The following is a 20372-nucleotide window of genomic DNA, read 5'->3' as shown; positions in this document are numbered from 1 at the left end:
GCGTAGCTCTGGTCGAACGAACGGAGTATCAAAAGCTATCTTTTCTCGGGTTATGTGTTTACTTGCACGAGGTTATCGCGCTTTTCGATTCGTGACTCAGAACGTTCTCCGATCGGTCGATCGGCGATGGAAGAGTTGCGAAAGCCGACGTCACGATCCTGGACAGCCACCGATCAAACTAACGGTTCGCCGCGAAGAGACTCGTTCTGCTATATTCCGTGGCTGTTAACTCGACACCGTCTGTCCGGGGTTCTCGCGAGCCGTCGTTTCTCTCTTTTTTCCCCGGCGACGCGAAAATATTCGCTTCGCTGGTCGCGAGACGGCAGTCGAGTATCAGTTTCCACGTTTCGGGCTCGAATAGAGTAGCCGAGCGAGAAACGAAAAGCGCAGCGTGACACACTGCTCGAGGCGCGTTTATTATCGTAAACTACATAGCGATTTAATAATAGAACGGAATTGAATTTCACTCACCACGACGAGCGCGTGCGTCAGAGCAGTCGATGACCTCGACCTCCTCGGTGTCATGCCGACGACCTCGCCTCTCATGATGCTCTCCACCACTGCAGAAAAAAGAATTTTTTTCTCTTTAGACGGGAAAATAAACGCTCTTTGCTCGTCGAAATTCCGTCGGTCTCGAATTACGGAAATATTTAAAGAGCAACCGAGTCGGAAGTAACACGATCTCGTGAGCGCATGAACCCACGAATTTACACGTATTTGTCTAGGAAACAAAAGTGGAAAGTAAATCGCGTGCCAATCCCCATCGAACGTATCCGCTCCTGCGTTCGCCACCTTCCACGAGCGTGTCTCTAATCTTTAAAATTTTCCTTAAAAATTTCTTGCTCGTCTTTCCACCGTTGCTTCTACAAAGAAGAAAACAGGGAAAGAGAAAATGTTTAGCGATATATTTAATAGTTTGTTGCGTCTCGAGCCGAAAAAAAGTATTTACGCGCGTTAAAAGCGGTCAAGTCGTCAAGTCGACCACTTGTCCAACTTGACGAGAGCTCGTGGAAGGTCGCTCGCGGTCAGAATCGAACGTCCTCTGGAGAACGCCGACGGAGAAAAATCGTTCTATTTATCCGTCGGGGAGATTTGTCGACGTTTGCGGCAGCATTGATCGCGAGGGTCATTCGTGGACTCACCTCCGTCGCCAATCAGTCGCATTTGTACTAAGCTGGGGTCCTCGTTGTGATCCTCGAGAACTGTGTCGTCGGTGACAGTCAAGTCCTGAAATTGCATCGTACCCGGCTTGAATCAGCAATCAGAAAAATTCAACCGTTCGAAGTGTCCGAATTGTTCAATTTTCCGCCACCGAGGCGGCTGTTTCCGAACCGATTTCACCGGATATTAACGAACAACGGATACACCGATTTGTCCGAAATCTACTTTGCTTTACGCCGCGATACCGCGATAGAATATTTTCAGACTCTCGACAAACGGTTAGGTAATAAACGATCGATGTGTTCTCAACGTTCTCCGAGCTTGGAATTGCATTTTCTCCCCGAATCGAGTCGTCGACAGGCAATCGTTGACATAGAAAGCGGTCTTCCATTTTCGTGTCGATCCGAATACGTCTGCGAGCGGCCGATTGAACCATCAAGCTGCTCCCTAGCAGCGATATATCTTTTTCATGAGCAATTTATGGCGCCTGCGAATGTTTTCGCTTCCAGTAGGAGGAACCTGGCCAATCTCCGTCGTCGTAGCGTGGCATAGCTGCCAATTTAAGGGTTAAAGATCGACCCAGTCGATGGACCGACTGCTCGTTAAGACGTATCACGATCTCAGCAGCGTTCACTGTCAACGTGCCCGATCGATCGTCGATGCCAGACCTTGCGTAAAACTTGGCCAACGGAGGACTTTGTCTTTCGTTGGCGCCCGATCGAGTCCTTCTTCTTCGAAACGAAAGTTATGGACACCGAAGGATCTCCCGCGTTTAATTGCTTCGAAAGATAAGGACTGGCTAGAAGAATCGTCGAACCGATCCGCGCAGTTGTTTTCGACTTCCGTGGACCAGGTTCAACGATTCACGATCCAAGAGAACGAGAGAGAGAGAGAGAGAGAGAGGGAGAGAGAACGTTCGCGGAGTAAGTCTCACCTTGGTGGACTCGTTGTAACCAACAATGACGGCGGTATACCATTGCGTGGTGCCTTCGGCCCGATAAACCTCGACCCTGAAGCCAACCAGGACACTTGGCGTGGTCAGCAGTATCCTCTGTCCGTCTTGCATCTCTGCCCATCGCCTGACGGCGCTTGCCCAGGGCACCGAGCCCTTCGTCAGCTCCCAGTCCTGCTGCAAAAACGACAACCGGTTCAAGCCACGCTTAGGACTTTCTCTTTATCGCGCGACGAATAGAACGAAAACTCCGAACCGACCGACTCTATCCGAGCTTGCAAGCTCTTCTACTTAAAGCTAATCGAGAGTTATTCGTCTCTTTACCGCGGCTGAAACAGGTGGATGCATAGCGAGATCACTTTCTACCAATATACTACACAGGGCTTCCTCGAGGTGGTATCCGATGCGATACCTCGCGTCGTAATTGGGCGATTAATTCTTCTCTGGCGGCAGTTCGTTACGCGTCTACGCCTCACCGACAAAGTGAATCTTATCTCTGGCAGCACGAGGCCGATCCTTTCGCCTTTCGCGATTTATTAACGCTGATAAATGACGCATAGCGCAGAGGGTCACTGGGTAATTGGGAGGTCGGGAGCTCATGTGATTTTTATTTAATATATCGAGGATAGTTTGTAAAAATGCCTTGCTCCACATTACGGACTACCGTCCACCAGCGAAGACCGTTTAATAAACGGTTTGCTGCCGGGACTAGTATAACACCGTGTATTTATCGACACGTAGAAGACAAGCTCTGCGTAAAAAGTCTTGGATTCGAAAGGTGGAACGCAACAACGGAATCGGTGTTGCACAAGCTCGACGATCGATAAAGTCGTTTCCGACGCGTTGTTTCGCCTATTTTTCTTCCGCCGATTTTCCCACCAAGTCATCACGCGTAAAGGTGCGCGTCGCTGTAACGAATCGTTGCGTCAGCGTCTCGTTACGTCATCATCGCGCCGTTACGTCAGACGCGTTGTGCAATCATGGCGCGAAGCATGACGGTGATGGCACGATAATGGCAGTAATATAACGGCAATTATAACGTTATTATCGAAGCGTCGGGAGCACTTAACAGCCGCCACGACGCACGCCGACGATTTACCCGACGTTGTTCACGTAATATCCGCGTCGAACGACAAAATTAACGACGTTTCTTCAATACGCTTTCGCGCGCCCTTTCTCGTCGTCGGGGCACGGGATCCTCTTACCCCCTAGTTTCACGTAGTATCATTTCTATTTGAAATTATTGGATTCTAAACAGCTGACTAGAGCTTACGAACGCATCCTTGGAGCGTGTAGCTAGCTACGAAGGAAAGAAAGGAGCGGTCCGTGGCGGAGCAGGCCGTCGAGAAGCGAGGATGAGAGACGAAACGAGGAGGCATAAAGGCCGTGTGTTTGGCGCGCTTTGCCAAGGACCGTTAGGCAGAACGGGAATATGTTGGCGCCTCGCGTTGGCCGTTCTCCAACGTTCACCGACGTTGGTGCACGCGCGGTCTCGACACGAGTCACCAAACCGGCAGCTGCCAACGGGAAACAAGAGCAAAGCGGGCCCGCGTTCGACTCGGCTCGGCTCGGCTCCGCTCGACGGAGCTATCCACGGGAGCGGCGAACGAATCCTCCACGTGTTCGGTTCTTTCCGGGGCGTACGTGTCGGCGCGTCTGCACGACCCCCGAGGTATGCGTGCAGCTAGCTATGCGCCTCGAGAACAGCCGGGAGAAAGAACCCGTTGCATTTATAGTTCACGGTCAGCAGACTCGTTGCTCTTCTGCGCCGCGGCTGACCAATTCTGAGCCACCTCTACTCCTACGTTCTTTCGACGTTGTTTCTTTTACTCCTTCCTTTACCGCCCCGCCTCTTATACCTTTTATCTCGCTCTTTTTCTCACCACCGCCAATTTCCTCTTGCGATTCACCGCGCGTGTCTCGAAAAAATATCATATTTTACAATTTTAACTCTGGTCAGGTGGTCCAGCAAAAAGTCTCCGAGATTCGCCACAGTCCGTGGACCACGCTTCGAGCGAAACTGCTCCGTAGGATTTCTTCGAACAGCAGGTACTTGCTTCCGTCAAACTAGGATAACGAACCGGCACAACTTTGGTCCCGACCTAATACAAAGATGTCGTTGGAGTCTGCTCCGGACCGCGAAACCTCAAAATTACCGCGTGTTTGTAGCAGTTTGTACGAGAATAGGGCCTCGGGCTGTTGAACGCGACACGCCGTTCTCCTCATCGAGTGGAACTAATTCCAACGGTAATTGTCTTTGATACGTAACTGGCGAAGATCGGCGCACGAAAGTCTGAGCGTGCAGCTGATCCTGACCGAGCTCTCCACGGAACTTCTCGCCGCACGTGAACCACTTACAGTCGCCCGCGAACCCCGGCAAACTTTTAACGGTAAAAGTTCCGCTAGTTTAATTACTTGGAAACAATTCCTCGCATTCGCGTCTGCTGCCGCCCTTACGAACGCGAAAACTTTTCGTGCGCGTTCGACTGCCCCTACCCCCTTTGACCAACGGGAAAGCCTGTGATCGATTTATTGTTTTACATGGATGCTCGAAAATGGTAACGACAGCGGGGAACCTACGGATGATAATTCGTTGGATGGTCCTGAGTTACCAAGAACTTGGTCTCGGTTGCGAAATTTTATCGATCGATCGTCGAATAAACAATTGCATGTGCATCATCGATACCGAATGCGGCGACACACTCGCAAACTGTTGGCAACTTGATCCGATCTATTCGCGTGTCTCAGCTACCAACTAGGATCGTCATCCCTCAAAAGATTACTCGCAGACACGACAACGATTCCCCGAGGGTTGTTGGATAGGTCAACAGCCCCGAAACTTGCTCCTAAGTTTCCTTAGCATCCTAACGAAGCTAAGTTTCCAGTTACGAAGTGACTTGGCCGTTCGAGGATACTCGTGTCGCTCTTAATCGACCAGAAATCCTATCGCGTCTAGTCGGTAAAACGGTGCCATTTTAACGAAACATTGGAGCAAAGGGGTCGATTAATAATTTGCAAAAAGTTCCGAAGACTTATTAAAATTTTGGAAACCGAATTGAATAGACAATCGTGGTAATACTTACGGTGAACGGTTTCAGCTTGGCGTAGTCCACAAAGTCCAACCTTCGATCCTGCATGAATTCGAGAGGCATCGTGTCTTCCGGTAATTCGGCACGTGCCACCAAGGGGTAGAATGCCTGCAATTGAATTTCGATGGAACGGCAATTAGGATCCGATTGTTTCTATCGGTGGTTGTCTAGGAATTTCGCTAAATTCCTGATTGGAACCGATATGAAATTCGTGAACGATAAGTTGAGCGGGGATGGACGTTATCGTTGGACAGAAACACGCCAGGGGACATTTTATAAATAGATTTCCTCGACGCGCGCTTTATTTTTAAAACTACTCTAATTTCCGAAATATTGTCTAGCCTCGATATATACTTGACTCGTTGGAGTTAGTTCCCCGTCGTTTCCGGCGCTTAAACGGAATCGTGCCTTAGACGCCGAGGAAATAACTATCGACGCGCTCGAAAGTCGGCGTGACAGATAATTAAAAGTTGCAGCTAATTACGATTAAAACTCGGCGTCGAGCGAGGGAATTGCGAACGGAGAACAGCTGCAGCAAACGAACCGCGTCGGATCTGTCCGATCCTCCAGACGTCGCCAAGATCGTGGACACTTTGTATGCAAACTGCGGGACATTCGCCTCCGTTGGGCTGGAAAACTTGAAATTACTGTGTCCCGGGCGCGCTCTCGCGAGAATGGCCACTCTAAGGGGCAAACTGATCGGGCCAGTTTCACTCCTATTGTCAACGTTTCTTCCCCGGAGACTAGATAGAAATGTTTGGTACATTCTCAGACATTTGGCACGTCGACGCGTTCGTTGGTTGTCTTAACGTTCTATTGTTTTCGATTCGAATAGCTTGTAAATTTAAAATACAGGACAGAGAATCCAACTCCTATATAGAGAGTTAAATTTAGCGCGGAAGTCTGAATCGAAAGATCTCGATCGGGCAAAAGTCAGCAGGCACGCGTGGCTGGAGAGACAAAGAGCCGGGTTAATCGATAAGGTGAGCTTGAAAGAAGGTGAAAAGAGAGAGAGTGAGTCGAAGGACAAGGCATACTTACTAGAGCTGGCCAGGCGACCGTGTTCGCGACAGCAGTGGCGCCCCTCAGAGGTTTCCCGTTTATACGATGATGATGATGATGATGGTTATTATTCGCGTGGTTGTGATGATCGATGGCGATGAGACTGGCATGCCTGGGGTCGGGTCGTTCGGCCCAGGATAGTCCCTTTTCCACCAGGAAGAAAGAGAACACCGTGTCCCTATGCGGCGATAACCATTCTCTTCTTTGCCACTCTACGTCGTCGTATTCTACGAGGATCTGCAAGAAACACGTTCGTCAACTTTTTAGATGCGTTTCCACGCCAGGGTTCGATGACATTACGCGCATCTACCGACATCGAGGCGCCGCGATGCGCCGTTTCATTCGTTCGTATTTCTTTATGACCTTTACCAGAAAATACGTAGGGAGGTAAATATATTTTCAACCATCTCTTATATCGGATCAGTCGAAAATTGGTAAAGTCTGAAATGGCTGGTGGAAGTTGCGGAAACGAACACGCAAGTAAACGTAAAAATGGGTTCGCGAACTAACGGTAGAATAGCACGTGTGTTTAAAGTACAAGTACAAACGACCATTCATTTCGATACATATATTTATACTTAAGTAATACGTGTCGAGGTCGTCTATAATAAGTTCTTGCAACTCTGACCTCTCGAGACATCAATAGTCAATAAGAACGAAAACTTCTATCTACGATGAATTATATTTAACTCGAATAACATCCTTCTATAAAATTTTTGTTTCCCTTGTCTTCTACATTTTATCGTCTCTTCTACTTTGAATGCGTTTCATTATCGTTTCGTTCATGTTTTAAAAGTTATCGCGTTCGAAATTGCTATTTCAGTTCTTATTAATCTCATTAACGTTCAAGATATCAATCACCGTAGATACGGTACAAAGAACTTTACTTAGGGAATGAAAAGGTGAATACGTTGAAAGTTTGTTCGCAGACGTGGGTGTCGTTTTACAAGTTCCATTAGCCAATTAAGACTTTAGCTACAGTCCCTGTATACCCTGTGTAGACTCTTTTCCTATAAATCATAAGCTACACCCTCTATTGCGACCCTAAATCGTCGCGTCGAGGCGACGAAACGACAGAAAAGACAGGCGACAAGAGACAAGGGACAGTAGCTTGATATTGGCCGATTAATGGTATCCATTATTCATAAACCGCGAACAGGAACGGCGTTAAAGGGGTGATCGAGGAAGGAACGATGAATTCTCACGGTCGGTTTACTGCGGGGCTTCGTTAACGCGATAAATTCGACGCCAGGGAACAGCGACGAGCGAGCGATCGCTAATTGAAGGTCGGGCTGCGCGTCGGCTAATAAATGCGATCACTGTGCGTCGGGCATCCCGGTGAAACTGACCCGATGGCTCTTTTCGCGGCCTCCTTTTTCTACTATCGATGCTCTCGACGAGGTGCCAAGAAAGAATCCTTCGTAGACCGGTCGGTTCCGTCACAGACCAGATATACGAGCACACCTTACACCCTATGGACCGAAAGTGGCCCGATCTAACTGCTATACCGATTATGGAAGGGATTGGAAAAGGCAATCCAGTATTATCAAACGACAGACCAGGTACAGAAATTTGTAGGCGAAATTAAAAAATTAAAAAAAATTCCTTTACCGAAAATACAATGTCCGACCACCCGTGTTTCATTCCCCTGAAATTTCATGCGTATGTTTAAAAAATCGTAACTCCTGAACGGATTTTATCACTTCCTGTTGTGTTCGATTCTCTAACCTGTTGGTAACGTTGCGAGTGACACTGAGATGGTAATGGGGCTCTAGAGCCCCATAAAAATGGGCCGAAAAAGTACGTTGGACGTAAGGTTTACTCGTATACCGCGTCTGTGGTCTCGTTGCACATGTGCTCGGTCAATAAGTAAATTACCCACCCATGGTAACTTCCGTTCTAAAATAGACACGCGGTTGCCACTTGATGGCTACGTAGATGCAGCAACATTGTTGTCAATGTACAGTGTCGATTGAATTGCGCCTGTCAATCACATAGTACGGTATATTAAACATGGAGCATCGTATAATCAATGCTTCCTAGTTTGAGATACATCCTGTTTAGTTGAGGTTTTAAGGTGTCCAAAGTGTTCGTTTAATCCGACGCGTTCTCGGAACAGGGCGATCCATCGTTGGCAAAGTCATCGATCGGACTAATTATTGAACGTTTATCCATTTGATTTCTCGGGCGAATTCGAGTCTCAAACGATCAGCAACCCTCCCACGCAGCGTACCGAACGCAAAGGCACACGCGTGACCCGGTACGGCCGGCCAATTAATTGATAAATTAACATTAATGGGTGCTGCTAGATCGTAGAGGCCGGCGATTGCAACTGGCCACTTAAACGGCATCGACACGAGCGTCGTCGAGTGACTTTTTCAACGACCGAGAGCTCCAAATCCTTCGATTTTTGTCGGGGGATATATTTCTTTTGAATAAAATGGTCGAAACTAATTTTTCACTTTAATTTTGCTCTTTCTCGATCGTGCCATAATTACTACGTCACTTTGGCCCGTTCGTTAATAAACGATAGTATGGAAAACATGGTAAATCTTGCGCAACCGTAATTGGTCAGTTCGTTATATCGTGACAGGGCATAAATAATAAAAATGTTAATAACCAGAGCCGTTCACCGGCGACGATTTTTATTTATGTCCCGGGCGGCGATTGTATTTCTCCCTAACCGAATTTATGCCCCGAAATACGCCCGACTATTTACTCATCTTTGTTTTCCAGGCGAAATTTTGGAAAGCCTGGCGATCCGAATAATTGCTCCCGCGACATCGAACGATGACGCGGATAATTAACGCGCAAACATTCGAGCTAATCAAGATATGCGTCACCGGCAATTATTCCGCGGCAATATTGTCAGTATTTTCATTACTCGGGAAATTTCGCTGATCGAGGCGACGTTAACGCGTGTTTACTGGACAAGACTAGTCGATACGTCCTCTAACATTGCAGTGATTGCAGTTTGGTTCCATTCGTTTAGCAAAACCGTGTTTTTATTTAACGCTGGAACAAACAATTTCATCAGATTTCTAAACGTTTATATAATTGTTAAAGACGAAGAAATGTATAATATAAAATTGTTGCAAAAGGAACATTCTCTAAAACCGTCATCCTATAATTAAATCAGAAAAAAATCACTCGACTTCGACTCGTGTGCCCTTGATTTTATAGCAGACGTGAAAATAGTAAAATCCGTAAAAAACGCGGGGAAATCGAGATCCAAAGGTTCGAGATTTGTTCGCCAGGCGGCGATAGCTGTCGGAGTGGGGATCAGTAATGGCCGCCGAGATGGAGAAGCCCCGCCCCCAGAAACTTCCAGGCACCGCCCGACCTGTTGCCACGGCAACCGTTCGTCGGCCATTTTGGTCTCGCGACCTACCACAACTTTCCCCTACCGCGGACACAAACTTACCCCCTCCACGTTGCCCACCTTCATCCACGATTTACCTCCACTTCCCCCACCTTTGGCACGACTACTAATGCACGCCGTCGCGGTCCGTTTCGCGTTCCTCCCGTCCCGGACGCGGACCGAAACGGAACGGTATACGCGTGTTATTGTTCCCTCCGGTAACTACTCGTTCCGGACTTCCTTTCGTCAATTTTCGAATCGTTTGATTTAATAATTTCCAATTCGATCGCCAGCAACCCTTCGGAGGTAAATTAATTTATCTGTCGGTGTCGAATACCTTGCATTAGGCCGCAATTTAGTCTTATTACTACGTATAGTCTATCGCCCTTTCACCTTGCATTCTAAATGTTCATGTTTGATTAATAAGCAGTATAACCGAGTACTATTTGGATAAGTCAAATATACACGGTTAATTTAGTAAGAGCTTACGATACGGTTATGCAAAGATTTCAGCTATTTTAAATATAGTTATCGCATAGAAATATATGTAACGACCTTGAATATGAATAGGAACGAGAGGGGATTCCTGCGCGAATGAATTTAGACTACTCGAAAGTTTAAAAAGTCTGGATGGTCTTTTAAAGTTAGCTCGATATTAGTCATTTTCTACTTGAATTTATAACGATAGCGAGCGCGATGAAAGGATCGCTTTTGATTTACAAAGAAAGCGGTAATAAAACCAATTCAAAGAAATGCACGCTATAATATGCGCTCGCTTCTTTGGCATTTAAACAGAACCTCGAACGAGGGCCAATGGCCGGACTCCCTTCGGAACCTTTCGTGACTCTAATCACTATCATTTCCACCTCCGAACGGCGGAACATCGGCTGGAGATGTGGAAAAAAGGAGCGTGTCCCCAGATTTTAAAACGCAGATAACCGACACGTCGTTTGCTATCTTTTTAACACTTTCGTAGTCGGTGATTGTAGCTCATGACCTAAAACTAGGAGCTCGATTTACAAAAATCTATAGCTGGGTTGCCGCAGAGTCTCAACGCTAGCGCTCGAATTGAAAACGATTCGAGTAGAATCGGTTCTAAATATTGGAAAATTCGTTAAGCGTTTCGCTGTGCTCGAACGAGCGATTGCGGAAATGTGAAAAAGTGCAGGTTAGAAATAAACGCAATTAATAAATGGTATTCTATTATCGAACGACATTCGTGCTGTTCCAAAATTAGCGAACCATAATAAGAGATTTGATGGACTTATTAGACAGAATGACGATGAAAGATATTCACGAAACGTGACGTGTACGAAAATACTCGCTACTCGTTAACGATCGCTTGTTTGGCACAGGGTTAACGATCGAGCCCAGTGGAGCAGAAAGGCGCGAAGAATTTCAATGCGAGGGGAAAAGCATCGGGTGGTCTGGTACTGGAATCGAGTCGAATCGAATCCACTGTTCGACGACGTCGCGTTGGGTAAGGACTCATTAAGAATTACGTTGGAAGCAGCTCTCGAATCGTGTGCACGCTCTTCGATCGCGTTCACTTTTGCGATACCCTTTCGCGACTCCCGAGGTTCCCCTCAGATTTTATGGAACACGTTCGATAATTAAGGGTGCAAGAACCTGTTCGCGATTGCGATAAAAGAAACTTTCGTTGGTAAAAAGTGTGCTCTACGAGCAGGTTACCAAATTCTGCTTAGATATCGGTGGCGTTTACGGTCGTCGTACTTGACGCATTAATTGGCTTGTAGCGTACACGTAGGGCGGGGACAACAAATGTTAACAGCGTTAACAAAAACCAGCAGTCGTTAACTTTCAACGTTTAGTTTCGTGTATTCCCGTTTCCAGTTCCCGACTTTCGTTTTGTTGTTTCAGACTACGGTAGAACTTCCATTGCTGATAACTCGGAGCAATATGGGCGCAGTTACGTGTATTCTCCGAAATAAAAGGAACCAACCGAGGTACAACATTTCTGTTTACATACTATAAACGACTGTTGCTGTGTGCTGGAACTTTGTGTTCCGTAACAAATACTTTTATCCGCGCGTACACGGCTACAGCGAGAAGACACGAAAGAGTAGTCGTATTTCACAGCTTCGATTTAATTTCACTTGAATAATAAATTTACGAATGGAAACATTTAATATATAAAATTAATTTTAACGGATTGATGGCAAAAGCTAATGGAAAGTAAAAGGATCGCTAACAAATCAATTTGCTATATCCCTCGTTTACTTCCGATTGGCTCAGCCACTTCCTGCCAAACTTCCGCGTATTTATAGCAGGTATTTGTTGTTTACCATAAGCAAGCGTGTTTTTCATCGTAGGCGCGTACAAAGTTGTTTAACGTTATAATCAAATGAGAAATTATTCTTGAAAGCATGCAAATTTAATGCAGGCTTATCAATTAGAACGAAATATGTTTGCACGTTTGTCTTTTCCTCGATCGGTTTTAGATATTGCTCGTTTAAAATGAACCGCGACGTTGTACACTTTCAGTCAAGCCCGACAGAATCTCGCCCCGGCGACAAGTATTCCACAAAGAAAGAATCGTTCGATCTTATCGCGAACAAACTTGCCCAAGAGTCGAAAGTTTCCGCGCGGAGAAAATGGGGCGAACGAGGGGAAGAATGGGACGGCGTTCGTCGGAAAATAGGGACACAGGGAAAGTTGGCTGGCTGCGACAAACAGGCCGGCATTCCGTTCGCGTGGAAAGCGGCATCAAAGGGTGGCTTGCGTCATCGCGACACATCTGTCGATCGAATATTGGATCGAGTCGCGTCAAATAGTGGAAACGAGAGCACGGAAACAACGGGTAGCTCGTGTCCGTTCGCACGACCTCGAAGAAAAGCTTTCGTTCTCTGACGTCCGATTTTTCGCACCTCCGATGGACACGCGAACTTACGAAATCAAAATGTTCGATAAAAAAAACGAGCACCGATGTAAGACTGTCTTGAATAGAAAATGCATAGGAGAAGCTACTCGTAGGAGCGAAATTATTAGAATGGAACGATAACAGTTGGTTAAATACCTCGGAGCAGCTAAACGTATAGCGCGCAAAGATTCCGTTCGCTCGGTTATATTTATTAACTCGCGACGATATTAATTCAACATTTTCTAATTTTCCGTTGCAATCGGTCGAATCAAAGCGACACAAAAAAGGGGCAATAAACCACCCGTCCACCTGTTTCCTTTTTCCAGCGAGGCGCGTTCCGTGCGGTTAAAAGTATCGCGAAAAACGTCCGTCACGCTCGCAGATTTCCATTATAGTTAAATAACGGTAATGACACGTCGCGAAGGAAGAGAATAATTCCAGAGTCGGTCGCCGAGCGAGACACTTTTCCCTCGCGCGAGTTTCTTATCCGGATCCGTGCGTGCGTGTCACGAAAATTTCAACGCGAGCCCCGATTTCTGCCGGGACTCGGTCGTTAAACTCTACGTTTCGATGTCAGTGTAACCTTAAACAGTATGTACATCGATCGATTTCGAAGGGAACGCGACGGTGACGATGGGTTTTCATTGACGCGCGTTTGTTTTATTTACCGGATAAGAGGGCGGCTCTAAAATTGTTGTCTTCGGGGCCAGTGTCCGAAGAGAGATTTCACGGATTCCGTGCTCGATTGTGTTCGAATTAAGAGCGAAATGGACGGAATACCCAGGCCCGTGCAGTCGTTGCACTCGCACAGGGAATCCGGAGGAAGTGAAACGCCGGGTCGAGCAATATCGAGATGCAAAGAGAGCTCGAGCGCATTGTGCTCGTCTACCTGTTCTCGGCGACGACGTGCTCGTGTTCCCAGCGCGTTCTCCAGCATTGTATAGCAACGCTGAACGCAGCCGCCAGCACGTGCGGTGAATAAAGGCAAAACTAATGACACACTGAGGGATTCGGGACAGCTACGATGCGAAATAAACCCGGGGACCGGCGAAGAATGGCCCGTGACTTTTCGCTCGGGCGATCTTCCGCCTCTCCCATCTGCTAGTATTCGCGGGGGACGTTGTTAACGCGACGGGTTGAAACAATACGGCCCGCTCTTTTTCTTTCGTTCGTTCGTTCGGCGAAGTCCAAGTTGCAGCCGTGGATCGTTGAAATTTTTCATCAGTCGACCGGCGACGACGCCGTTGCTTTTTGTTTCTGGCGCGGGATCGCGAACGACAAACGGAAAATTGAAGTGTCAGGGATGACGATGGCTTAGAAATACAGTGGCCGCGTGCTCGCTCGTCCTCGGTTCTTCAAACTATGGACCTCGACCTATCGATGCCTATACTACTATATGCTATAATTATTTGTCTAGTGTCTTTCTCGATGATCTTTTTAAGCGGACCCTTCTGTGCGTGTCTCTTTGACTCGCTAATAGTAGAATCATCAAAGTTGATCACGTTAAAATAATTTATTTGCAACGGAATTCTCAAGTTGTACGGCGAGATGGAGCAGCTGGCGCGGCGGCGCGACGAGAGGAAAACGGAGAGAACGGAAAAACGCGCGGAGCGGGCAAAAACAAAAGAAACGAAAGGTGGAAGGGGTTAGATAAGGTGAAGGGGGGTGTGTGGGGTGAGTGGGAGTGCGCAGTGATACGCACGGGAGAAACTAGATATGTGCGCGCGGACGGGCTCTCGTCGAAACGTGAACCCTATTTCCCCGGGAATTACGAGTGGCCACAGTGGGGGTGGGGCTCGGGGGGGTGGTTACACGAGGGAGGCGCGCACTTCTCGACAAAAGATCTTTTTTCCATTCCTCGTGGCGTCGTTAGGTATTCTCTTGCTCTCTCTTTCCCTCCCGGAGTCCATCCCCCATCGCCCGGTCGACCCTCTTTCCTCGCCGGTGTTTCTGCCGTTCCTCTTTGTCCCTGTTTCGCTGCAGCGCGCGCTTTTCATGCGGCGCGAGGCCTCGTGTATTTTCCGCGAAAATAGGCCGCGTGGAGAGGAACGGCGGACGAAGAGCGAGAAGAAGGGAAAAGAGCGCGCCGGGTGGTTGCGGTGACCTCTTTTTCTGGGCAGCCAGCGTTCGCTGGGGCTGGGGCGACCGATCGAACGTAGCCGGACGACGCCTGCCAGGTGTCACGAAGGGCTATTTCTTTCTAACCTCCCCCCCGGTCTGCTTGGTCTCCTTTCGGCCCCCGACGGGTCGAGGAACCCGCTGGAATCACAACGAAATCGGTATCGAACGCCGTTCGATAGGATCACCGACCACCGGGACTAGGGATTTTCTCGATCGCCTACACGATAATTGGGTGTCTCGCGCTCGGGCCACGTTTCCAGTACGCTCCGATAATTTCGTCGGCTCGACGAGCCAAGTACCGGTAATTATACGAGAGGCGTGTGCGCTTAAAACGCTCGATAAACATGGGTCGTTGTTTCTCGGAGTACAGTGAATTCTTTTTCTTTTTTTTAGTTTTCAATCACCATTTTTTTTAACAAAAATCCCCTTTAAGCCAACGATACTTGAACAGAATTTATCAAACTGCGCAAAAAGATATTACACGAAGGTCGGCACCGTTTGAAGTCTGCTGCCGCTGCTTAAAATCTAATCGTCGAAAAAGTCATCGGACCAAAGTCCCCCGATATTCAATTTACAGGCGTTGAATTTCACACTTCGGTATTTCGCAAAAACAGAAAATCAGCTCCGGCGAAAATTCAATCAGCTTTCCAATTTCGGCCGAATCGTTTCCAATTAATCGGATACCTCGCTCGATTCTCCGCGGAATGTTCGAAAAGCGACCGTGAAACGAATCGCGCGAACCACGAGGATCGCCCGGCGCCTCGTACGAGCAATCCGAAAATCGTTCGGACGGGGAATCCGTCCGCGACCACGCGATTTATCGCAAATGTTAAGCGCTCCAGGTACTATTAGCATGCAACGAGCTGCATTTTTTCGCATCCTCCTGCTGACGCAAAGAGAAAGGAAGACGTACCGCGCGACCACCGACGAAACCCCTCTTTCGTCCAGGAAAATGTTTCGAAAGAAAGAAAGATCTGCCTGCTGTTCGTGTGAATTCTCGATTCGACATTTTACTTACATTCTGTTCGTAAATGTTTTCCGTCGCAAAGAAAACGAAACGGAGGACTTTGAGGCGATAAACAAACAAAGAGAAATCCTACAAGAATAAACGCCAACGATATTGATAAATATTGTGGATGTATCGATAACTTGATCGGTCGTTAACCGCATCCGTAACCGGAAAATGGGAGCAGCTCTCGGATTGATCGGCGACTCGTCCAAGAACCGAATTGCGAACTGTGACACAGAGGCCAACAGCAGCGGTAAAAGAAGAAGAGGCAAGACGTTCGATCGAAGGAGAAAGCAAAGTATGAAATATAGAAGAGAAGCGAGCCCGGAACAAAGAGAGCTAGATCTCTAGGAAGTTGTGGTGGGAGCGAGAGAATTGCTAAGACTGCTAGAGAGAAGGACACCCGACGAGACAGGAGAAGGAGAAGGAGTAGAAGGAAGGGGGAGGTGTGGGTGTTGCGGAGGAGGAACAGAGGGAAAGGGGAATGCCCCCTTTTATGTCTGCGTACGTATGATGTGTCTATGTGTGAGAATACCACCACCGGAAGTTGGAGGCCACCGCCTGACCTTGCAGCGGTCGGTCGGTTTCAACTCCGGCTAGCAGCCCCGTTCAACACTCGATTATATACCGGGTGTCTCGTGAATTTGGATCGACTCCAGCCACCGACCGCATGGCCTAACTTTCCACAAGTTTCTCTTTCGTCTCGTCGCGCTGGAAACCACCGGGCGACGCGGATTTTCTTCTTTCGGGGCGTCTCGCCATTTTTCAGCGAACAACGAATAGGATTCCTTTTGGTGAACGCGAAAATATTTTAACCGTTCGAATATTAGTTCGCAGAGTCATTTGTTTATAAACATCGAATCGATCGATGCACTACTTGTAAACACAGAATTTACCATTCCCGGTTAATAATTTGCATACGTTGAATCTAAACGATACGCGGTTATCCTCGAAGAAGTCTAAGCGATCGCGTAAAATGATCAATATTACTTCGTATTACGTTGTTTGAGTAACTTTTCGTCGAGTCGAGAGACTTTGGGACGAAGAGTTAACAGATGATTGAAAGTTTGCTATTTGTGAAACTTGCATCTAGGATTTCGCGGCATCGTGTGTCCGTAGAGCCATACAGGTATCGATCATTCGTTGCTTCGTAAAGCAGCGTATCTATAAAATATCAAGGCTGCTTATAAACTTTGCCAAATGCAGCAACTAGACTGCACTAATAAAGAGCAGAATCCTTGCTCGACCGTTTCGAAAAGATTGGTCCGGCACAAAAATTTGTTACGCCGAGGGGTTAATTATAATTCGGCGAAGGCTCGCCAAAGAATTCTATTTAAACTCAAGGGCGTGTTCTTCTCGAGTTTGGGTGAAACGAACGAATCGCGAGCGTTGCATTTTTCCTCGATTCGATACCGCCAATACTATTCCCTCGATCGAACAGCCAGACTGGGGGACAAAACATCACCGGCCACGGAAGATCGGACATGGACCCCTTTAACAGATTGAAACTGTAATATGGGCCATTCAAGCTGATAGCGCAATATTTCTTGGCCATTCGTGCGAACGAAATTCTAGCGTCTTTCTTCTTGAACCACGAAAGCAAAAGAGAGCTTGTTTCGAAACTGAAACTTGCGTCGCGTGTTCTGAAAACGCTTCGACGCAACTCCCTTCCCACCGTGTATTCGCGTTAAAATTCTTGAGACCTAACGGGGTACCAATTACCTAGATAATGTAAGTTAACTTGAGATCCCAGGTTTCGGAGTCTCCGAATTAACGAATACTCAGATGTCAGGTTTTTATCAATGCTAATGAATTTTATCCCTTGGAACGCGTAATCGGGAAAATGACGATAGCGAAAAAGCTGGAGCCAACGTGTTCGTGCCAGTAAATAAATAAGAATTGACGAGAAAGTGTGCTTCGACGAGCAATCGATAACCACAGGTAGGTACGTGAGCGTAAGCGGCGCTTTAAAGATCGACGCTATAGGCGTTCTCTGTTGAACAGCGTCCGTAGACACAGCTGTGTTCACACAGAAAAGAGGACGAACGAGGTGGTAGAGGGTGGTTGCGTTACGTAAAGAGGGTTGTAAGATGACAATTCGAAAAATTCGTTCTGAAAGAAGGATTTGTCGAAGAACGCGAGCAAAGGACTAGAATCGACCGCAACTATCACCGATAATAATAATAATTTTGGTGGCCCTTGCTCGGTGAGAAATCACCGTTCCAAGATTCTCCTCGAATCTATTTCAACGCGTCGATCGATAAGTATCGTGGTCTTCCTCGATAAAAAATTATTCTTAATTTTAGAACAAGAGGTTTCTTCAAGTATAACTGACGTTAGAAAAAATTATTGCCTCGTTTAAAAAGCAGTCTCGTCGCGAGTTCGTCCAGTCACGATGGCTCGTTCAATTATTAAACTTGGCAAAAACGACTCGACGGAAACACGAGCAACGAAAAACCGGGCAAAAAGTTCTTTCGATGGCTTCAAATCGAGCGCAAAAATACCGTCCGTCGTTGGTGGAATTTCAAATAAATCATCCACGATGGAACATAATTGTTATATCTTTATTACATCCCAGTCTTTATCTTATCGCGATTTCCATTCGCGCGGTGAGCATTCTGTATTTGCCAGGCACCGATTCGCGCTACAATTTCGCAACATTTCTCCATGAGGAAGACTGCTTGTCGCGCGATCCTGAATCGCCCGACTATTCGATAATTTCCAAACCGTGTTGCTTCCGTTTGAACGCGGAACATTTCCATCGGAATTTAATCCAGTCCAATTCAGAACTACCCGATCCGTGTGAAAATTTATTTTCCATAAAAAGCATGTAGCGTTTCAGGGGACACAACTTTAACGAGCGAAGTTACCCAGATATTAAATTAGATTTCAATAAATAACGATTGGAAATTTGATACTGGCTAGAAAAATGGAGAGAATTTCATTCTAATGGAAACTATTGTGGTATATTTTTGGGGCGATTGCGACCGTTAACCCTCGCACCATTTATTCTCTGTGTTTCCCTGCGACGAGCTCGAGGGATGAACGAAGGGCTGATATGCCTAATGAGTTCTCCAATGACGTATCTTTAATATATTACCCCCGTGCGGTGTTTCCCGTGACAGAGATCGTCACGGTGGTGTGGCACGAGTGAATGGGCGATCTGGTATTTGCGGGGGATGGAGAAACCAGCCTTAAAGGGGATGCAACGGTATTTCTCAACCGTCTATCGAAAACACGGTCCGTTCTCGTGAATCGTTTGGTAACATTTTCAATATTATTCCTATCTGTTGCTCGTGTCTGCAACGACGCGGTTGATGCTCTCTTAAAAACCGAGCTAATCCTTTCTTCCTACTCTAACTATATACAGGGTGCCCCCGGAAACTCGTACCATCGAGCAGGGTATAGTCAAGAATCTAAACAGGTCTTGATAAGAGACGCGTAATCAATTTTATAGTAATCCAATGCGCAGGCATTAGCAACGTTCCAATTTCAAAATTCCAATTACATGCCGAGTAATTAATTAAAATGCACAAAGAAACGTGGAAAAATTGATGAATGCGATAAAATGCAATAAATTGTGCAGCCACGCGGGATAAATGAGAAACTGATATATACACCGTTTAACATTTTAATTCGCTACTAAGCATTTATTTAAAATTCGCTGTTACGAGTTCGCGATACGTACAGAAGTACAAACGAATAAAAGGTTCAGAGGCGCTGGGGCTCTTTGAATCCGGTGAAACGAATTATTTCTCCGGTTGAAATGAATAAATCGCGACCGAACTTTCTTATTGATATCCGAGTAAAAAAAGGACGGAGCATAAATCCGCGGCATACAAGTTCCGAGAGACAGAACTCGGGAAAACGGGACAGAATTTTTCGCCATCGTCGCGACGCTTTGTAGCTTTGACCACTCACACCCCGAATCAAGGGGTGTTCGGTGTGTCGGTACGAGGGGTTTGATTAAAACGAATCCAGTCGCCTTTCCTGCCGAGAGCGCACCCCCTTTCCTGCACACTCGTGGTTACTCAGCACCCTTGAACCCCTTTCCACACCCACCTCCACGGCGAGCTTTGTCGGGCAACGCCCAGATAGGACTCGAAATATCGAATCTCCATCCCCCGCGGTGCCATCCACCCCAGCCAGGACTACGACCGCTTAGCTATTTTTAGATTTCCATATTTCCATCTTCTGCTCGCTTCGTTGCTCGCGAATCCCTTCCCCCGCGACCAGAGGTGATTTAAATGATTAATATGGGAAATGAATCTTGGCTCCAGGATACAGGCTGATTCCGCCAGACGATGCAAAATTTATGCTGTAATATACACGCGATGTCTAATTTAGCGAAAACGGATAAAAGGAAGTTGTCTAATTTCTCGTTTTAAAGTTCCGACTTGGCAAATTCTTCGTTTCCACCCTCGGTTGGAAAATTCGAAACAACACCTGGCCGCGTCCGTCCCGTTTCTCTCGCGGCCGATCGATCATCGGTTTCTTCGAACGATCCTTTTGCAGAAGTAGCCTTGACTTTTTGGCCGCGACCGAAAAAACGTCGACCGCACGCCGACTGAATAGCAATGCCAAAATGAGTCACTCTCGGTCCGAGACGATGTGCTCATGACTAACGGCTTGTTTACAACGCCGCGACCCTGTTCCTTTTTTCGCTCCTACGACAAACGAGGCCCAATAACGGACGCTTTGCCACCATTCACCGGACCTGACCTAACGCGCGTACC

The 20372-nt window shown here is 47.1% G+C and overlaps 1 protein-coding gene across 6 annotated transcripts in view; it reads right to left on the bottom strand.

Annotated features, from left to right (window-relative positions):
• The window catches only part of LOC122396356 (probable JmjC domain-containing histone demethylation protein 2C), a 220163-nt gene that overhangs the window by 174326 nt on the left and 25465 nt on the right, over window positions 1–20372 (bottom strand). For all 6 annotated transcript variants that reach the window (XM_043394668.1, XM_043394671.1, XM_043394669.1 and 3 more), the window contains exons 2-6: window positions 6244–6501; window positions 5197–5310; window positions 2096–2290; window positions 1143–1227; window positions 472–560 (exon numbers count right to left, since the gene is read on the bottom strand). In XM_043394668.1, coding sequence (XP_043250603.1) covers window positions 472–560; window positions 1143–1227; window positions 2096–2290; window positions 5197–5310; window positions 6244–6501 — 741 coding nt within the window. The remainder of the gene's footprint in view (window positions 1–471; window positions 561–1142; window positions 1228–2095; window positions 2291–5196; window positions 5311–6243; window positions 6502–20372) is intronic.

The sequence above is a fragment of the Colletes gigas genome, unplaced genomic scaffold (assembly GCF_013123115.1).
Source record: "Colletes gigas isolate AHSC1104 unplaced genomic scaffold, ASM1312311v1 Colletes_gigas_Sc00007, whole genome shotgun sequence".
NCBI classification, from domain to species: domain Eukaryota; kingdom Metazoa; phylum Arthropoda; class Insecta; order Hymenoptera; family Colletidae; genus Colletes; species Colletes gigas.
The sequence above is the reverse complement of the archived record's forward strand: the minus strand, read 5'-3'. Positions and strand labels throughout refer to the sequence as shown.